The sequence below is a fragment of the Aethalodelphis obliquidens genome, unplaced genomic scaffold, assembly GCF_003676395.1.
Source record: "Aethalodelphis obliquidens isolate GAN/ISIS:26980383/991018 unplaced genomic scaffold, ASM367639v1 scaffold9, whole genome shotgun sequence".
In the NCBI taxonomy this organism is placed as follows: Eukaryota; Metazoa; Chordata; class Mammalia; order Artiodactyla; family Delphinidae; genus Aethalodelphis; species Aethalodelphis obliquidens.
The window spans coordinates 44,679,155-44,695,862 of record NW_020837953.1 but is presented as its reverse complement, the minus strand read 5'-3'; the positions used below and the strand labels follow the sequence as shown (position 1 = coordinate 44,695,862).

General features: G+C 57.8%; 1 protein-coding gene across 13 annotated transcripts in view; it reads right to left on the bottom strand.

Moving 5' to 3' along the window:
• Nucleotides 1-16,708, bottom strand: part of CASZ1 (castor zinc finger 1) — a 155,287-nt gene that overhangs the window by 42,637 nt on the left and 95,942 nt on the right. For 8 of the 13 annotated variants that reach the window (XM_027110209.1, XM_027110211.1, XM_027110206.1 and 5 more), the window contains one exon: nucleotides 12,123-12,161. The exons of 3 other annotated variants lie outside the window; for them this stretch is intronic. In XM_027110209.1, the coding sequence (XP_026966010.1) occupies nucleotides 12,123-12,138 (16 nt within the window). In that variant the 5' untranslated portion in view covers nucleotides 12,139-12,161. Of the gene's footprint in view, nucleotides 1-12,122; nucleotides 12,175-12,599; nucleotides 16,144-16,708 lie in introns of those variants that run through there. 2 more of the 13 variants (XM_027110204.1, XM_027110210.1) reach the window with 2 other exon arrangements.

Genomic DNA, 16,708 nt, shown 5'->3' with positions numbered 1-16,708 from the left:
AATTCTCTCCCGCTACTCCTTTCTCTGTCCCAAAAAAGGAGAAAAGGAAATTGAAAAAAAGATGGGGGAAAAATCCCATCCCAAGCCCCATGATCTCCCTTCCCCCCACTATCAAGTCCGTCTGAAAATGTTAACACACAGAGGGCACGGGGACAGCCACCTGCCATTGCAGACAACTGGGACAGCCGCAGCAGAGGGTGAGGCTGTGAGATCAGGACCCAAAAAAAGGAGGTGAGGGAGTGAAGGATGGGGGAGGGGGCACGGGGCAACAGGAAAGATCAAAGAAAACGGAGAGACTTGGAGGGCAGTGAATGCCCAGCCCAGCAGTCAGGGAAAGGGCCCTGAGGACGAGTGGAGGGAGAGGCCAGAGACCTGCAGAGACACCCAGAGCCAGAGGGCCCAGGCAGGCTCCAGGAGGCCAGGCTGGATGGGGAGGCAGGAGGTTTCTGTGGGAGCAGCAGGTACAGTGAGGGGAGGCGAGGGAGGGGAAGAGAAGTTGACTGGGTAAGAGGGAGAAAGGTCTATTAAAAACCTCTCAGTGCATAACACAAAATGTCAGGGTTTATAGCTTCATTCTTGGCATTGCCGGGACTGAGAACCCTGCACAGAAATGTCACCGCTTGTCATGTTTAATCACCTGCTGTTTGTTAACACCTTCCCTGCAAGGAGCCTGGTCTCAATCTGCCCCTGGGCCCCCAAGGGACCCAGAAACAGAAAACATCCCCATCTCCTTCTTGGTCCCGCCTCCAGGTCTCAAGGGAGGAGCTCCATTTGCCATCCATCTGAAGGTCTCCCAGGAGCCCCAAAGTGACCCTTCCTATCAGGCAGGCCAAGGAAAGGGACCCATATGGTCCTAGCAAGGGGCTAGGACCTCTGGCCGGGATGGTATGTTTCAAGTGGCCAGAGCCAGGGTGCTCCCAGGCTGACTACCTTTCTCGTGCTCCTTCCACCTGCCTTTCTAGGGCTGCCTGTCCTTTCTGTCTAATCCACTCCTGTCCTCCCACCTCGGGTGGAAGAGAAGATAAATAAAGGAGGGCCCGCTCAGAATCCCTGCAGCCTGGAATTCACCGATCTGTCTGCTTGGACAGCAACTGTCACATAACATCTAACATTCAAAGCCACCGTCCTTCCCGTTACAACCCTGGATCACACCATCTGTGGTTCTGGCTTGGCTCTCTCTCGGAGCATGCTTTGCTAGGTTGTTTAGACTAGGAATTCTCAGTCCTACTGCCCCATAATTCCTCCCTCGGGTGGGAGGGTGGAGTAGGCCACTCGAGCAGCACGTGTCTTCCCAAGAACACCTGGCTGTTCCCCACCCCTGAAAGCATGGTATGGTTAACACCAGGCAAAGGGCTGGTCCTCTCTCAGATGACACCTACACAAACTCAACACAGCCCCCAGACGCAAACCCCATGCAGGGACAGCTAGCTGTCTGCAGAGCGGCAAGTTGATCCTGTACAGTTCCCGAGGTAGCCCCGTTACTTCTAGAAGCAGTGAGGGCCAGTGGTGAGCTGAGCTGCAAGGGTCTCCCGATCTTTCCTTCCAACAAAATCCATGCTTACACAGAAACATATCTGACAAACATGCATCCCAGGAGAATGCCCGTCCATTCAGACTTTCTTCCTGAAGAACGCTTTGTCCAGTCCATTCATTCCCATTTCTACAGAAACAAGTCAGAATGTTTTTCAACTCCCCTTTGCTACTTCCCTGCAAACAGACGGGAGCACCCCTTTCTCAGGAGGTAGACAATAATGAACGCTTTTAGAGGAGGCGCCCTCCAAAAAGTTCAAAATGCATTTGCATCAACAATTGCCTTTTACCTCGCAGGGAAGGCCCGGGGATGCGTCCACGTGTTACAGCTGGGATATAGGTGGAGCCCAGAGACGGGGATGTGGGCCAGGCAGCACAGTCAATAACCAGGGCTGAAAGTGGCCTCCACTCCACGCTGCCACTGGAACGGTCCTTGGGGAAGTCCTACTCTGGGTCTGTCTCCCTGCATTTGGGAACAAATCCCTAAGTGTCTCTGGGCCTCCTGTTTCCCCACTGGTGAAACGGGACAACTCCCTGTGTCTTTCTCTGAGGGAATTGATGAGAAGAAATGGATAGTAGGTGTGGTGTGCCTGGAGTCTCTTGGAAGGAGGGCACTGGGTGAACTCACGGGTTTCTGCCGTCATGATTCTGCATGTTGCACCCCTTCCACTACGGGGGGAGGGGGCTCAGTGTTAACAGGGTGGGGAGGAGTGGGGCCTCAGCTGCAAGGCCTTTCCTACGCCCAGCAGAGGTTTTCAGGCAGTGGCCTGTCGTGCCTGGGGAGGTGTGTGTGCACACCCGCTCGAGTCCACATGTACCTGGCTGAACGCAGCCCACGGAGCCGGAGCCAGGCGGTTTTCGGTGGTGCCAGTTGTTAAGTAACCCATCCTGGGCTGAGACTATTCTAGTTCAGGTGCTCGGGTTCGCCAGGACCCTGAGGGAGGGGCTGCGTCAATAAGCCCATCCTTCTGCCTCCAGGCTTGAGGGGGTTCACGGGCCATGGGTCTTTCCAGTCCTGGGCAAACCAGGGCGGGCAGTCACTACATTGCTGACCACATGGAGTGACAGCTGGAAACTGCTCCCGAAGCCCCTCCTTCTTGGGTGTCAAGAGAAGCGCTCCACCTCCTGGGTACACTGCCCACGTGGGGTGGAAGGTCAGACTGGAGCCCCTCCCACCTTGGGGATTTGAAAAGCTGGTCCCCGTCATTGAAGGGGACCCTGAGCATACATGGAACGTGTCCTCTCAACTCAGCAGGGCAGAGCCCCAGAGGAGCCAGGAAGCAGGGCCTGGCCTGAGGTCCAGGGGAGCCCCTGGGCCAGAACTGTTCTGTCCAAGCCACTTGGATTTATCAGATGAGCACGGCCTCCCGGCCAGGCCCGCTGGTATAATCCTTTCATTAATTTACTATTCGATGGGAAATTACTCCTTACCCAGGAATATAAGTTTTCATCTTATTTTAAGTTAGATTCTTAAAGCAATTACCCAGGCATCTGGTGATGACTTCACCGCCGCGGCCGGGCCCTGGAGAGGAGAAGGGCAGCCCTGAAGCTGCACAGACCCCTGGCTCCCGGCCCCGGAGGGGAGTTCAAGGAGAACTGGGAGCCCCTAAACAACTGTCCTGGGTCCTGGGAGGGAAGTGGGGGGCACACCGTCATCTCTGATATTTGCTGTCTGTGAAAACACTCCTCTCTGGCACCACCTGCCCCGTGAACCTACTGGTGACAGTGGCTGAAAAGCCTCGGCAGCTGGTGCCGTGGGAGCATTTTCTATTTTTAATTGTTTGATCGGAATATTAACTCATTTAGGCCTGTTCCCAAGACTCACTTCCCAGCCAGAGGGTTTCCCCCATTCCCCAGACCTTCTTCTCTCCCTGTCCAGTCAGAAATCAACTTTGAAATTAATAACTGGACACACAGACCTCTGCAAGTTTGCAAAGGATCAACACACCCGAGAGAAGAAGAAAGACAGTCCTCGCCGGCCACCGGGTGGCCCCGAGCCATCCTCTCAGCCACCAGGCGGGGGAGGTGGCTCAGGTACCTAAATGCCCCGCTGCTCCTACCTGACCCCGCTTTTCCTGGCCAGCCTCTCCCTCTCCCCTCCGGTCAGCCCCACTGACCCAGTCTGCTCACTTGTCAACCTCAAGGGCAGGGACGCTCAGGAGGCTCCCAAGGCACGTGGCCCTGGGCTCAGAGGGGCCGGGCCAGAGGCTGACTTTCCTTTCAGCTTCCACTTCCAAGAGGGAGGGAGAGAGGGCAGCCTCTTCACGGAGCCACAGGAGAACCTGCCAGCCAGTCCTCCCCGGGAGCAACACCAAGGGCTCCAGGCCCAGCCCCGATGGGAGAGTCACCCTGCTCAGCCTGAGCTAAGTGTCGCTCCCCGTGCTGCTGGGGACAAACCTAACCCCGGTGGCCCCCTTACCCGTCCTCGGAAGGCCCCCAACCCAGCCCTAGGACCACTTGGCCTCTTCGCCCTACATGCCCTTGGCCCCCCTGCCAAGCTCTTCCCTCTCAAGGTCACAGGGCTGTCCACACCAGGAATATTTACTCACCAGACTGGCCCTGTTAGCAGCACTCACCACAAATATGCTTTCTGATAAAGTTGGCAGAAAAAAGTTCTAGAGCTGGAAACAGTGTCAGAAATCATCCCCCACCCGCACAGTGTGAGGCTGCGAACAGGTCACACAACCAGCCGGCCAGAGTCCTGGCGGAGGCTTTTGTCGCTCTCACTTTTCTCCTTCCTGTTTTACTTCCCAACATACAGCCTGTTGCCAGGGGACCAAGGGCTGGGGATGGCTCTAAGCTCGTACTGGGTCTTGGCCCCCAAAGGGCGCAGCCCAGAGGCAGGGGCGTGGGGAGCGGCCCTCTGTTTCCTCCTGCCAGGAGCTCTCTCAGTGGCCTCTGGAGGACGAGGCCGGGTGGCCTCTTACCTCTGCTTCTCTCTGGGCCGTCTCACCTCGCTGAGCCCCCTTCCCACCCGCCCGCCCTTCCTCTGTGCACATGGGCTTTAATGTTTTTATTACCTGTTTGACTCACTGCCTTATTGCTTCTCCCCTTAATGGGGCCGTAACCGTGGAAACAAGGAATAAACGGGCACCAGAAAATGAGATGATTAAACAGGTCACCCTGGCAAAACAAACTCAGCCAAGGAACCTCTGGGGGTGGGGAGGGCAGGCTCCTCCTCCCCTCACCCTTGGCCAGAAGGCTTGGACCAGACCCCGGACCAACGTCCCCCGTCCCTGGAACCGGGGCAGATGCAGTGGGGCGCCCCCTGCCGGGCAGTGGGACACCTGGTCTACCCCTCCCCAGGCTCCCCTATCTCCCAGGCAGCCCTCCTGGCTGGCCTTGGGCCTCGAGCTCTTTGGCTGAAGGGTGGCAAGGAGGGAGGCACAGGCCTCGAGGGAGGGAAGAGCGATGCCAAGGAGAAGATGCATTTCCTGATGACACAAAGTTCTAGAATTCGCTCCCTGCTGGCTTCCTGGATGCCTCCTGCTCTCTCACTGGGCTGGAGTCCCCCACCCGATGCATCTCCTGCTCTCACGCAGCATATTCTCCCCACCCCCCCCCGCCTCCAGGGGCCCCTTAGTTCATGGAGAAAGCCCTATACTAAAAGGCCAACGTACGTCAAGGTCCAACTCGGGGAGCTTTCCTCTGGGAATCCCTGGTCTTTGGAGCCACACAACGTGTCTGTGTGGCTCCGAAGCCACATCCTGGACCAACCTGCGCTCAGCAAGCCTCCGGTCAGAAGGCTACAAGGGGGCCCTCGTCACTTCTGCCTTGGCCCCTTGGCACTGGCCAGGATGGCGAGTCCAGAAGAGCCCCCAGGAGGCAGCCCGTGGGAAGCTCTAAGAACAGACCCCACAGCCCGCTCAGGAGCAGCCCAAACACCACGCCAGGGGGCAGAGACCCAAAGCCCTGGCAGCGTGGGGTAGGCCTCAGCACGAGCCACCCTTCCTCTGGCCTTACTCCCTGCACTGCGGGTACCCGGCTGGAGGGGTCCTGGGAGTGTGAGCAGGACCTAGAAAGGAGGAGCATGCCATAGCGAGGTCTGCTGTGGGGAAACGGGCACGGGAGGAGATACAGCGACGTCCTGGACCACCCACTGGCTACTGCCCCCGTCCCCTCCAGGGCAGCAGACTGCGTGTGCAAGTGTGACCTCACGGCAAGACCCCCCCGCCCCCAAACCCGGTCATGGTTAGCAGCTAATGGGGCCCCCACCAACCACTCACGCCTACCTTCATCCTTATGCCCACTTTCCCCCTTCGTGTCATCCCTCACCCCAGCCCCACTCCTTCCTGTAAACCAGGCATAGAAAGCTCTCGAGGAGCAAAAGCCCAGGTCCCAAGGGAATCACCAAATGTTTCCTGCCTGCCTCCTGCTGCCCCCACTAAGAAGCTGGAGAGGAGTTGGCGAAGAGGCCCATGAATCAATCAATTCCACCAGCACTCACAGTGGGAAGGCGCGAGACCAGCCCTGTACCGCACACTCGGAGGAGACGTGAACGCAGAGCTAACTCTAATATGGTCACCATTACAAAAAGCGGTAGCAGAAGAAAGCAGGGTTCCCGGCCTTGGTCTCTTGGGTCAGGGTACAGAAGCCTGAGTGCCGCCCTGACACACCAATGTCATGGGTATAACCAGGTGCTCAGAGCAGCAGGCCCCCAGCCAACCTCTGATCTCTTGTCTCTTTCCAGGGCCAACTGGGTATGAGGTGGCAAAGGGGGAGGCGCAAGAAGGTAGGCAGGAGGGTCTGGCTTTAGGGAGCTGGGCGGCCTGGGCCAGAAGAGGCAGAAAACTGTGGTTGCACAATGGGAAGCAGCCAGGGGCGGTGGGCTGTGGGGTGGAGGAGGGAGAGGAGTACAAGGCAGTAGAGAGAAGAGGCTGGTGGAAGTCTAGAAGGTGTGGGTGATACAGGAAACATCATTTGTCTATCTCTATCTGTCCCAATACCTCCCATCCTTTGTCAAGTTCAAAGGCCACTCCTTCACAAAGCTCCCTGGGCTCTCAGCCCCAGGACGCCCACCTGGTGCGACAGATAAACGCACCTGTCTCCCTCCACCAGACAGACCCCAGAAACCTGGGAAGAACCAGGCGGCCTTCATTTCTGCAGCTCCTACAGCGGGTGCTCCCCAGTGCTTACCGAATTGCAGACCTCACTACTTGCATGGGATTTCCTCCCCTTCAGGGCACGATATGTCCTGACGAGTCTGGGGTATGAGGATGCTATGCTGTGGTCAGGCAGCCAGAGGGGTGAACGCTGGACCACCAAGTTGCCACTTTTTCCAATCAATCCCAGAGAAGCAGCCTCCTCTCCTCCGCTCGCTGGGACCACCAGCCCTCCTCCTGTTCCCTGGCTCCTTGCTCTTCCTGCTGTACTCTGGCCCAGCTACCCCAGAACAGCTGCTGCTTGCCTTGGGGACCCACAGGCTGTCATTACTACAGAGCAACTTCCTTCCCCCCCTGAAGAGGAGGAGGAGGAGAAGGAAAAGGAGGGGCAAGAGGAGATGGGGTAGCAGCCCGGGCGGTCAGGGTTTAAAAACCAGCTCAGCGGGGCTTCCCTGGTGGCGCAGTGGTTGAGAGTCCACCTGCCGATGCAGGGGACGCGGGTTTGTGCCCCGGTCTGGGAGGATCCCACATGCCATGGAGCGGCTGGGCCCGTGAGCCACGGCCGCTGAGCCTGCGCGTCCGGAGCCTGTGCTCCGCAACGGGAGAGGCCACAACAGTGAGAGGCCCGTGTACCGCAAAAAAAAAAAAAAAGGCAACAGCTCAGGGAGGGCAGTGCAAAGGACAAGCCTTGGGGCCTGGGGTGGGAGAGCGAGGGTGGGGAACAGGCGTAAAGAAATGGCCTGACTCTTCTAAGAACGGTGGGCCAGGCAGAGGAGGCTGACGGAGGGGGCAGGTGCATCACTAACCCGGCAGGGTCCAGGAAGAGGAGAAGCCTGGGCCCACAGCCTCCTGGGTCCCACCCAATCCTCTGCCCAGGGACTTGAGCCAGGGGCAGCAGCTTTAATGAGGAGATGCTGCTGCCGTGACTCAGCCCTCCAAAGGTGTCTCCATTTATTTTATTTTGCCATCATAAAAACCCAAGCTGCAACTCAGCCCGATGCCCTGGCTCTGGGGGATGGGGGAACACCAGCAGTGACGGCGAAGCCCTCGGAGAGGTCTGACTAACTGGACCCAGTGCCCTTCTTAGACAGGAGAGGTCTATCCCTGGGTCCCTCTAGGGATCTTTCAGACCTGCCCTCGCTGCCTCTGCCTCCTGTTGGAGAATGGCTACTGCAGGCCTTATATCCAGAGTTTTGCTCCTGTATCTTATAACCAGTGCCAGGGCTGGTTCGGGGGGCCACTTCGCAAACCAGAGCTGCCTGTCTCGAATGCTTTGTTCCAAAGAGAAGGTCCAAATGTGTGCTTCTCACCTCGTCCACTCAACCCGTCTCCCAAGATGCCCCACTGAACCCTCTCAGGAAAATCAGGTTGGGAGCCGGACAACCAGAGACCTTAAAGGTCAGCCGGTGCTCATGCCCCCCCAGACGTCACAGCCGGCCTCTGAACGGTACCAGGAAGCTCGCGAGTTCGGAGACGGCCCATCCTGTCCTTGGCTCCGACTCCTCCTTCCTGCCAAGACGGCACCGAAGCACCTACCCCCTGCAGCAGACTGGCAAAACCAGTGCCCAACCTGACCGTAGGGACTGGCCCCAGCTTAGACTGGTTGAGTGGGTGTACCTGGCCAAGTAAAGGCTCGAGGAAGAAAAACTGAGGACAACCTGCTCTGGCCCAAACTCAGCATGGACTCTCTTCCTCCAGAAACAGCACAAGAACCTTCCCAGGCCCCAGTGTGACCAGAGCCAGCAAGGTTCCCAGAAGCCTCCACTCCTGGCAAGGCCCTGGCCTTGAACCGGTGGCTCACAGCAGCCCTGACGGTCTGGAGGTGGGCTGACACTCAGAGCAGCAACTTTGGGTTGGGGAAGGCAAATTCTTTGCTCTCTGGGGTCAGCTACTGCCTGGAAGAAGCCTGTGGCCTTTCCTCTCCCCTCCTCGAGACTGTGGTGTCCGCGAAGCACGTGGCCAGCATGTGGACATCCCACCCCAAGAACCAGGCTACTAAGACAACATGTCTCAGCTCCCTTGACCCCATCATTCCTGGCCTCGTCCACAGCCGATGCTGGGGCCAGGATACAATGTGGGGTGCGGGGGGTGGGGTTGGTCTGTATGCAATGTAAGGGGGTCCAGGCCTGGAGTCCCAGCAGAGCTTATCCCAGGGAAAAAGAAGCAGGCCTGGCTCAGTAAGCAGCACTGATCCCTCCCCCTGACTCACCCTGACAACACAGCTACAGCCACAGCGCCAAGTGGGCAGTGGTGCCCCTCATGGCTCCCCCTGTGGTCCCTGGTCAGCCCTTTGAACTTGCTCTCTTGCCTGTTTGGCCCTTTACCTGGCAGAGCCTACCCTGCATCCTCTGATGGACAGCTCTAGCCCTGGACAGCCCCTCCCCCTCTCCTCAAGACCTCCGTAGGGAGAGTGGGGGCAATTACAACCAGCTCCTCAAGAATCAGGGGCAAGTTCCTTTCCAAAGCTCTACTGCTGTTTCAAAGCCATTTCTCACCCTGGCCTCCAGTTTTTTTCAGGGCCTAGGAATCGGCCTAGCGGGGCCTAATCCTGGGGAGCTTCCCAACTGCAGCCTGGATTTACCTGTGTCTGAAAGCTTCCTGCCTCCTCCCCTCCCCCTCCTGACTCCCTCCTCCAGGGAAATCACTCTAAAAGGGCCTAATGGAACTATGTCCTCCTCTCTTCCTCTCTCTCCTCCCTCCCTCCCTTTCTTTCTCTTTCCTTTTTTTTTTATTAGCATTTGTGGAATTTATTCCCAAACTCTCCTAATCTTCCGTACACAACCATTTGATTTGCATAACCCAACCCCCTCTCATAAAAACTGGCTGCTAGTTTAATTAAAAAATGTAAATTTGCTGTCATCTCGGGGCCTGGTGAACGAGGACGACATCGGCATTTTTTATTGCTCAAGACCTCCAGACTGATCCAGCCCTTGGCCGAACTATGGTGGAAGAAAAGGGGTCCACATGGCCCCTGAGGGTCTTGAGGTTCTGCTGTCCCCTCCTGAGAAGCCCTGGTTCTCCCACCACTGAACTGCTTATGGCTGTAATGCTTCAGAACCTAGACCTGGAGTGATGTTAACCCACGACCCAACGCTTACTGGGTCCCCTGGTACCAGCAACCCTTTGGGCCCTGTGTCTCCAGCCTTGTGCTGTGCTAGAGAGGCCCTCGGCAGAAGCTTCCTGTGGTCCCCCAAAAGAAGAGAGCCCCTCATCACATCAGCAATGAGTCCAGGCCAGAAACGAGGCCCCTGGCCCTGGCTGTGTGCAGAAGTACATCCCAGAGGTTGAGGAAAGATGAGCACGCAGTGAGCCCAGAGACAGGCGCAGAGGGGGATCTCAGAGCTCCCACCTGCTTCCCTTTTTTTGTGAAGAGGGGAAAAAGTGCTTTTCTTCTGAAGTTCTGAGATTAAGGGAAACTTTCAAGTTCAAAGAAAAAGCTGAGATGGTATCACCAGATGACTTCTCCAGGAAACAGTCAGAACTTTGACACCCTGGACCTCCTCTCACTGAGCGGCCAGAGTCCAGGCCTGGGTCCTGCTGGGAGGGCCCTGCTGCAGCTACGGGAGGGACCAGAGCTGACCACAGGGGCCCTTCTAACTTCTAGGAAAAGTTTCCAGAGCCTGTCCCTAGAGGGCTGGGAGAAGTAAGTGCTGGGAGAGATGCTACAAGAGGTTCTGCCACCTGCAGGCCCAGGAGGCCCTCTCTCCGGTCGGGGATACCCTACAGAAGGGCTTTGGAGTTGTGCCCCGACAGCAGGTGGGAATAGGGCAGGAGGGTGGACTCCAGCTCCAGTTGGCATCTGGGTTAGAAGGAGGAAGCTGAGGGCCTGACTTCCAGCCAAGTAATGCCTAGGTCCCCTGTGCCTGCCCACAAGCAGAGGCTCACCTGTCCCAGGTAGGGGGTGGTGCATTACCACCACCGGCCCATCTATAAAGTCTGCTTTTAGCTGGGATGCTTTTAGCTGGGGGAATTTCTGAAGAAAGGGGGTGGGGCCTGAGAGGGAGGCGATGAGACACCTGATTAGAGGTGGGGGGGGCTGCTTCTCTGTGGGAGTGAAGGGCAGGGAGGGGCAGGGTGGCAGCAGTGGCCTTAGATACCTTAATCACTTTGCCCAGCAGGGGTTGTTGCACCTTTCCTGGGCACAGAGGTCCCCAGGACCTCCACATCGAATTCTCCAAGATCACACCTGGCTGGACATAGTATTACTATTCCTTCCCCAACAAACACACTTCTCTCCTTCCCAAAGCCGCTGCCATGTCCTGTCACCCATCCTGGGCCCCCTAGTGCTGCCTCCTGCCCTCTCTGCCCACTCCCTTTTGACTTCAGGAGGTCAAATGTCAGCCCATGGATCCCAAGGGGCAATGCCATGAACTTGGGCCATTATAAACAACCACTCTAACAGTCACCCATACCACCTTCTACAAATGAAACAGAAGGGTTCAGAGATCAATCTCAATGAATTATGAACCTGTTTATCACTGACTTCTTTTAAAGACATTTAGCAAGAAGACAGCGCTCTTGTCAGCCTAGCATGAGGGGCCTGGTCAAAATTCCATTTCAGTACAGAGGGCTAAGGGAAAGCCTGAAGAACGTAAAGTAAACCTCACTCTGGGCTCAGACTGGAACCTCAGATAGGAAGAGAAGAGAAATGTTGAATACAATTAGATTAAAACCAATAACACACCAAAATCTCAGCATAAACTCTGCTCCAGGCCAGCACTATGCTATGTGGAACCCTAACCTAGGCGCCATGCTAGGCCCCCCAAAACCCATACGTCCAAATTCAGTAGTTTGTCTGGTCTACCCTCTCCCAGGGTAGGGGCTAAGGGGGATGGGAGAGAGTCCTGGCCCCTCACTTTGAACTGATAACAGCCGCCTCATCCCACGGATTCTCAGGTGAAAAATACTCATTGGCCATAATAAGCAGCTTGATCACCCGACACAGCCTCGTCCCACATAAATTAAATTCCTTTACCTTGAGAGAGTCGCCCCGAAACCAGACTAACCGCCTTTCCCAACAGGACGCTGCTTTCAAAAACTAAACCATCCCCCACTAAAAAAATAAAAACACACACCCCACAGCCAGATACACAGAGATCTTCGCTGGAGAAGGAAAAAAAAAAAAAAGAAACAGAAAAAACACGCAGCCGTTCAAAAAACACGGAGAGCAAAAAACAAAAACCCCACGAAAACCCCCTAAATCCTCTCTCTGTGTGCCCCCCAGCTCCCTCTCCCCTAGGTTCTTTCACAATGACAAGCATCAAATTAGTCACAGTCCCTAAGCAAGTAACAAATAATAACAATAATATCATCGGAAGCCTCACGATCCAGAAACCCAGGCAAGAAGCGCAGCCCGCACCGGACCCTCTCCAGACCAGCACCCCCCCGCGCCCCGCTCAGCTGCTACCTCATTGGGCTAAAAATAATAACTTCCGTAAAAGAACCGAAAGAAAAGTGAAAGAGCCACCCCTGGTTCCCACCGGCCGGTACCTGTACCAAGATCCATTCTCCTCTCTTTGGTCCCAAACTCTTCGAGGAACGCCAAAAAAAGAAGAGGAAAGAAAAGAAATCTGTTTAGTCTCTCGCAGTGCCCCCCGCTACCCACCCCAGCTTTCCCCCTCCGCTCTCCGCACCCTTCCCCCATCGAGGGGCGGTCAAGTCCCCGGGCCTGGGGGAGAAATGAGAAGGGAGACCCGGAGGGAGAGCGAAAGTTTCTCCCTCCCGCCCCTCTCTCTCTGGCGCTCCGGCACTGCACACTCAAAGCAGCTCCTCTCTGCTCTCGAGTTTATTAAACTAAAAGAGAAACTATTTATAGACGCGGCCCGGGTCGGGGGACCCGGCCGGCCCTCGAGGCCGAGGGGCGCCCCTGCCCGCGCCCGGCCCCGCTCCCGCCGCCCCCGCCCCCGCGCCAGGGTCGGAGCCCCGCGGCGGCTCCCCCTGCCCTCCCCGCCCCACTCCGGTACTCACCATAGTCGGAGAGTCGAAAGCCGAATTCACTTAAATAATCAACTTTCATAATACTTAATTAATGCCTAATTGCGACTGATTACTCCCCGAATAACAAGTTGTTTTAAAGCCCTGATGTCATTGCTCCTGACGGTAACACTCAGGGTAACAGTTTGGCAGGAGGGAGCGGGCAGGCGGGCGGGCGGGCGGGAGCGGCCGGGGGCGCTGCCAGGCGCCGAGGTGATTGGCAGGGCGGCCGCGGTACCGCCTCCTCCCGGCCCAGCCCGCACCGCCCCGGCAGGTGAAAGAGCAGAGCTCGGCCCGCCCGCGCGCGCGCCCGCCCGCGGGAGGCTGGAGTGAATGGGCTCGCGCTCGCCCGCCCCGCGCCCGCTCCTACAGGCGCGCCTCCGTCCGTCCCCTCGCGCGCGCGCGCGCTCCTCACACGCGCGCCCTCGCCCCGCGCCCGCTCCCTCACGCTCGTGCGCGCGGCCTCAGCGCACCGGCCCGGGCGGCCAGCCTTATTGGCTCAGCGATTGCCCAAACCTTAGACTTCGGAGGAGGGAGGCGGGGACTCGGCGCCCGGGGACTGGAGGGAGGGGAGGCGGGAGGGGGACGCGGCGGTCCGAGAGGACCCTGCGGCCCGCGCTCGCTCCCCCGCGCCAACTCTGGCCGGACGCCGCGGGCGGGCGCGCGCTCGCACGCTCTCCTCGGCGCTCCGGCCCCGCCGAGCGCGACTCGATGGCGGCCGCGCGGACTCACTCCCCGGCGCCGGCCGGCCGAGGGCTCGCGGCGCGCGCAGCCGAGCAAACTTTTCCGCGCCGGCGGGCGCAGGTGTGAGCGCCGCGGGGTAGCGCCCACCGAGCCGCGCGCCCTGGTACGCCCCCCGGGCTCTGGGTGCTGGTACCAGGCGTTTCGTTTCCTCCCCATCCCTGAATCTCTTCCTGTTGCTGTTGGCGGTGGTGTTTTTTAGCTCTGAAGAGGAAAGACTCTGGGGCCTTGGGCCTGGGTGTCCCGGGGAACACTCGCATCGGCCTCGCGCTGTTCCGCACACCGTGCCCGCCGCAGGCTTCACGAGTGCGGGAACCCCCAGGGCTGCGCCACCTTGGTTTGGTTTCGCCTTTTAATGAGCCCTGGCTCCCCCGCCCCCACGCCGATTCCGGGTGGACCCCGGCTCCGCGCCACATCACTGCTCTCCAGGCCTTCCTCCTCCCGCTGCCCCGCAGTTCCGCCCCCAGCCCCGCAGTGGGGACGGCACCTCCTTCCTCCCTCACCCTGCCTTGGTCGCCTGTCCTCCGAGGGCCGCCACCACGGATCCGCGCTGTCACTTGGGCTGCCAACCGGCCCTCTTGCCTCTGCCACCTCCCATGCGGGGCCGTGGCAGACAGGGCACAGACACCCTCAACCAAGGAGCCAGCGTCCTGCCACCTGCCCCCTCTGACATCGCCGCATTTCCTGTCTGCCAGTTCATCGCTGGACCAGGGCAACTTCTCTCCTTGCCCTCCTTTCCCCCCAGAGAAAGCACTTAGGTGTATCTTTCGGTCCCCAGATGTCCCTGCTGCAGCCAGATATGTTGAGATTCCTTAAATTTTAGTCATCTAAGTTAACCACTGGGTAGGAGGCAAGGAAAGAGGCAGGCGAGTAGGAAGGTGGGCAGTTTTGCTTGTGAAGTACCTGGATCTCACTGTCCCCAGCTCTCCGTCTGTCCCTTCTGCAGCCACCCTGCTGCCTTCCTCCCCTCTCCTGTTTCAGGGGAGGCCACACTGCCTTCAATGAGGGGAGGAGACCAGAACTCAGGTTTTCTTTTCTCTGGTCTTCCGGCAGCATTAAGCAAAATGGCACTGGACTATTTTTGCAATATTTCTCTTTTGCAAAGGGAAGGGCCCAGGGAGGCCTTGGGGCAAGTAAGGGAGTTAACAATCTACTCTTTTTCCCACTTTCCCCTTATTTTTCTTCTCCCTTTATTTACTTATTTACTTTTTAAATTGCACTTTAGTTCCAAATGGCCTCACAGGGAGATTAACATCCCTCCCCCATTCGACTGCTCTCCCTGTTGCCTTCTTGGCAACCCCCATTCCTGGTTGTCACACAACCCTCTACCTTTCAGACCTGCCCCATGCCTATGGAGGATGAGTAGCTGGAGAGGCCCAGGAGCTCTGAGTGTCCCACAGTCCTAAAACCCTGAACAAGGGAGCAGAGCTCCTTAAACAAACCAAGCCCTGTGCTCCCCAGAGGCTGGTACAAAAACTGCTGGCACCGAGCAACCAGGCAGCAAGGACCATGAGCTTCTCCCCAGGTGGGATCTCAGAGAGGGCCCTGCAGTGTCCAGGACTGCTCTGGGGTACACACATGCCGCTGGGTTCTCCCACCCATGACTCCCCAAAGCAAGGCTTACAGCTTTGGGTTGTAACAGCAGTCAGTCAAACCCAAATCCCAATCCTGAAGTGTCTGCTTCCCCATCTGAGCAACTGGGACGTAGAAGGAAGCCTGAAGACCTAGGGGTAGAAGGGTGATTTCTGGGTGCATCTGAAATGTGCACGTATGGGGAGCTCCCTGCATATGTGACCCACACGGCCTAGGGGCTCCCTCTGAATGTCCTTCTGGGCTTCTGCTGATGGTGGTCAGGGCATGGGAGGGCATACCTTCCAGTCACTCACGCAGGACCCACAGGATTGGCTGCACAATAACTTGGGGGCCTCTGGTGGACAAAGGCTGGAGAGGAATGGCTGAAGGGATAGAACTGAGAGAGCCGGACGGAAGGCGGAACAGGCAGGGCGGGCGAGAGGGGCTCGCCAAGCGCAGCCAGTGGTAGAGGGAGGCGTGAGCCGCCCGGAGAGCCTCAGCTCTGCCGAGACGATGGCCACAATCAGCCACTGCAGGCTTCAGAGGCTCTGCCCACGAGCGAGGGGCCTTCCTGAGAGGCACAGAAAATGAGGCCATCTTAGCATGTTATGATTTGAGATTTGAGAAGGCTGAGGCCGTGTCATGGAGGGGTCCCCCGATTTCTCTTTCTCTCCGTGTGTGTACTCATACCAAGGCCCAGAACCCTGGCACCTCTGAGTCTATGGCCCATTTTGCCTTGAGAGCCCTGATGTGGTAACACCTCTTCGACCCTGAGGCCAGGCCATGGTTTCTGTGCCTCGGGCCCGGGGAATGGAAAGCCCAGTGCCACAATCCCTCCTGGTCTCGAGGCCCTGGGCCCAGAGCCACCAGCTCCTCCTCTCACACCCCACCTCCAACGGGAAACGTGGAGCCCTGCCCAGCAATGCCACCCACCGGGCCCCTCACACGGGTCCAGGGGAACCTGTCAGCTGTCCCAGGACAACCTTCCCTCGCTGGCTCCCGGCGCCCTCGCATCCCCAGTTTGCCCACTCAGTCTCTCTCCCTCCCGAGCCCGGGGCCTTCTCACTCACCAGCCTATTTACACACCAGGTATCTCATGCTTTATCTGCTCTCATTTTGAATTTGTAACTTTCACATAAACTTGAACAAAGCTCCTTTTGTTCCTGCACCCCACCCCAGGATCCCAATAAACTGGTTCCCTCTGAGGCGACTAGGCCAGGACACAGGAGCCTTGGCCAATAAACTGGTTCCCTCTGAGGCGACTAGGCCAGGACACGGGAGCCTTGGCCAGACGACTGCGGGTACATGTGAGCAAGCATGTTCGCACCTGCGGGGAGTCTGTGTGCCTGCGTGTGAGCGCACTCCCCAGGCGGGCGGCGGGAGGGGTCAGGGGGAGCCTTGAGTGAGCAAACTGTGGATGGGAAGGATGGTGGGCATGGAGGGCAGAGCCCAGATGCCATGGCGCGGGGATGGGATAGCCTGCCAGTAGGGCACGAGAGGTCACGGGCCCCGGATGGGTGGGTATCGGGGCAGGGGGTAAACGGGGATGAAGAGGAAACAAAGAGCAGAGAGGCACAGCAAAGTGGGTGGCGGAGCGAGGGGCTGAGGCCAGGCTCGAGCTAAGCATAAGGCAGATAGAGGGATCGCATTATGGCGGTCTAGGGGCTGGCACGGCCGCACGCTCAGCGCCGTAATCCTGTTAGCCAGCAATCTCCATTCCGAAAGAGCTTCATTTCTTTGTGAATATTTGTAAACTAGATATCTAATGGAAAATTATAGGAAAATTATAG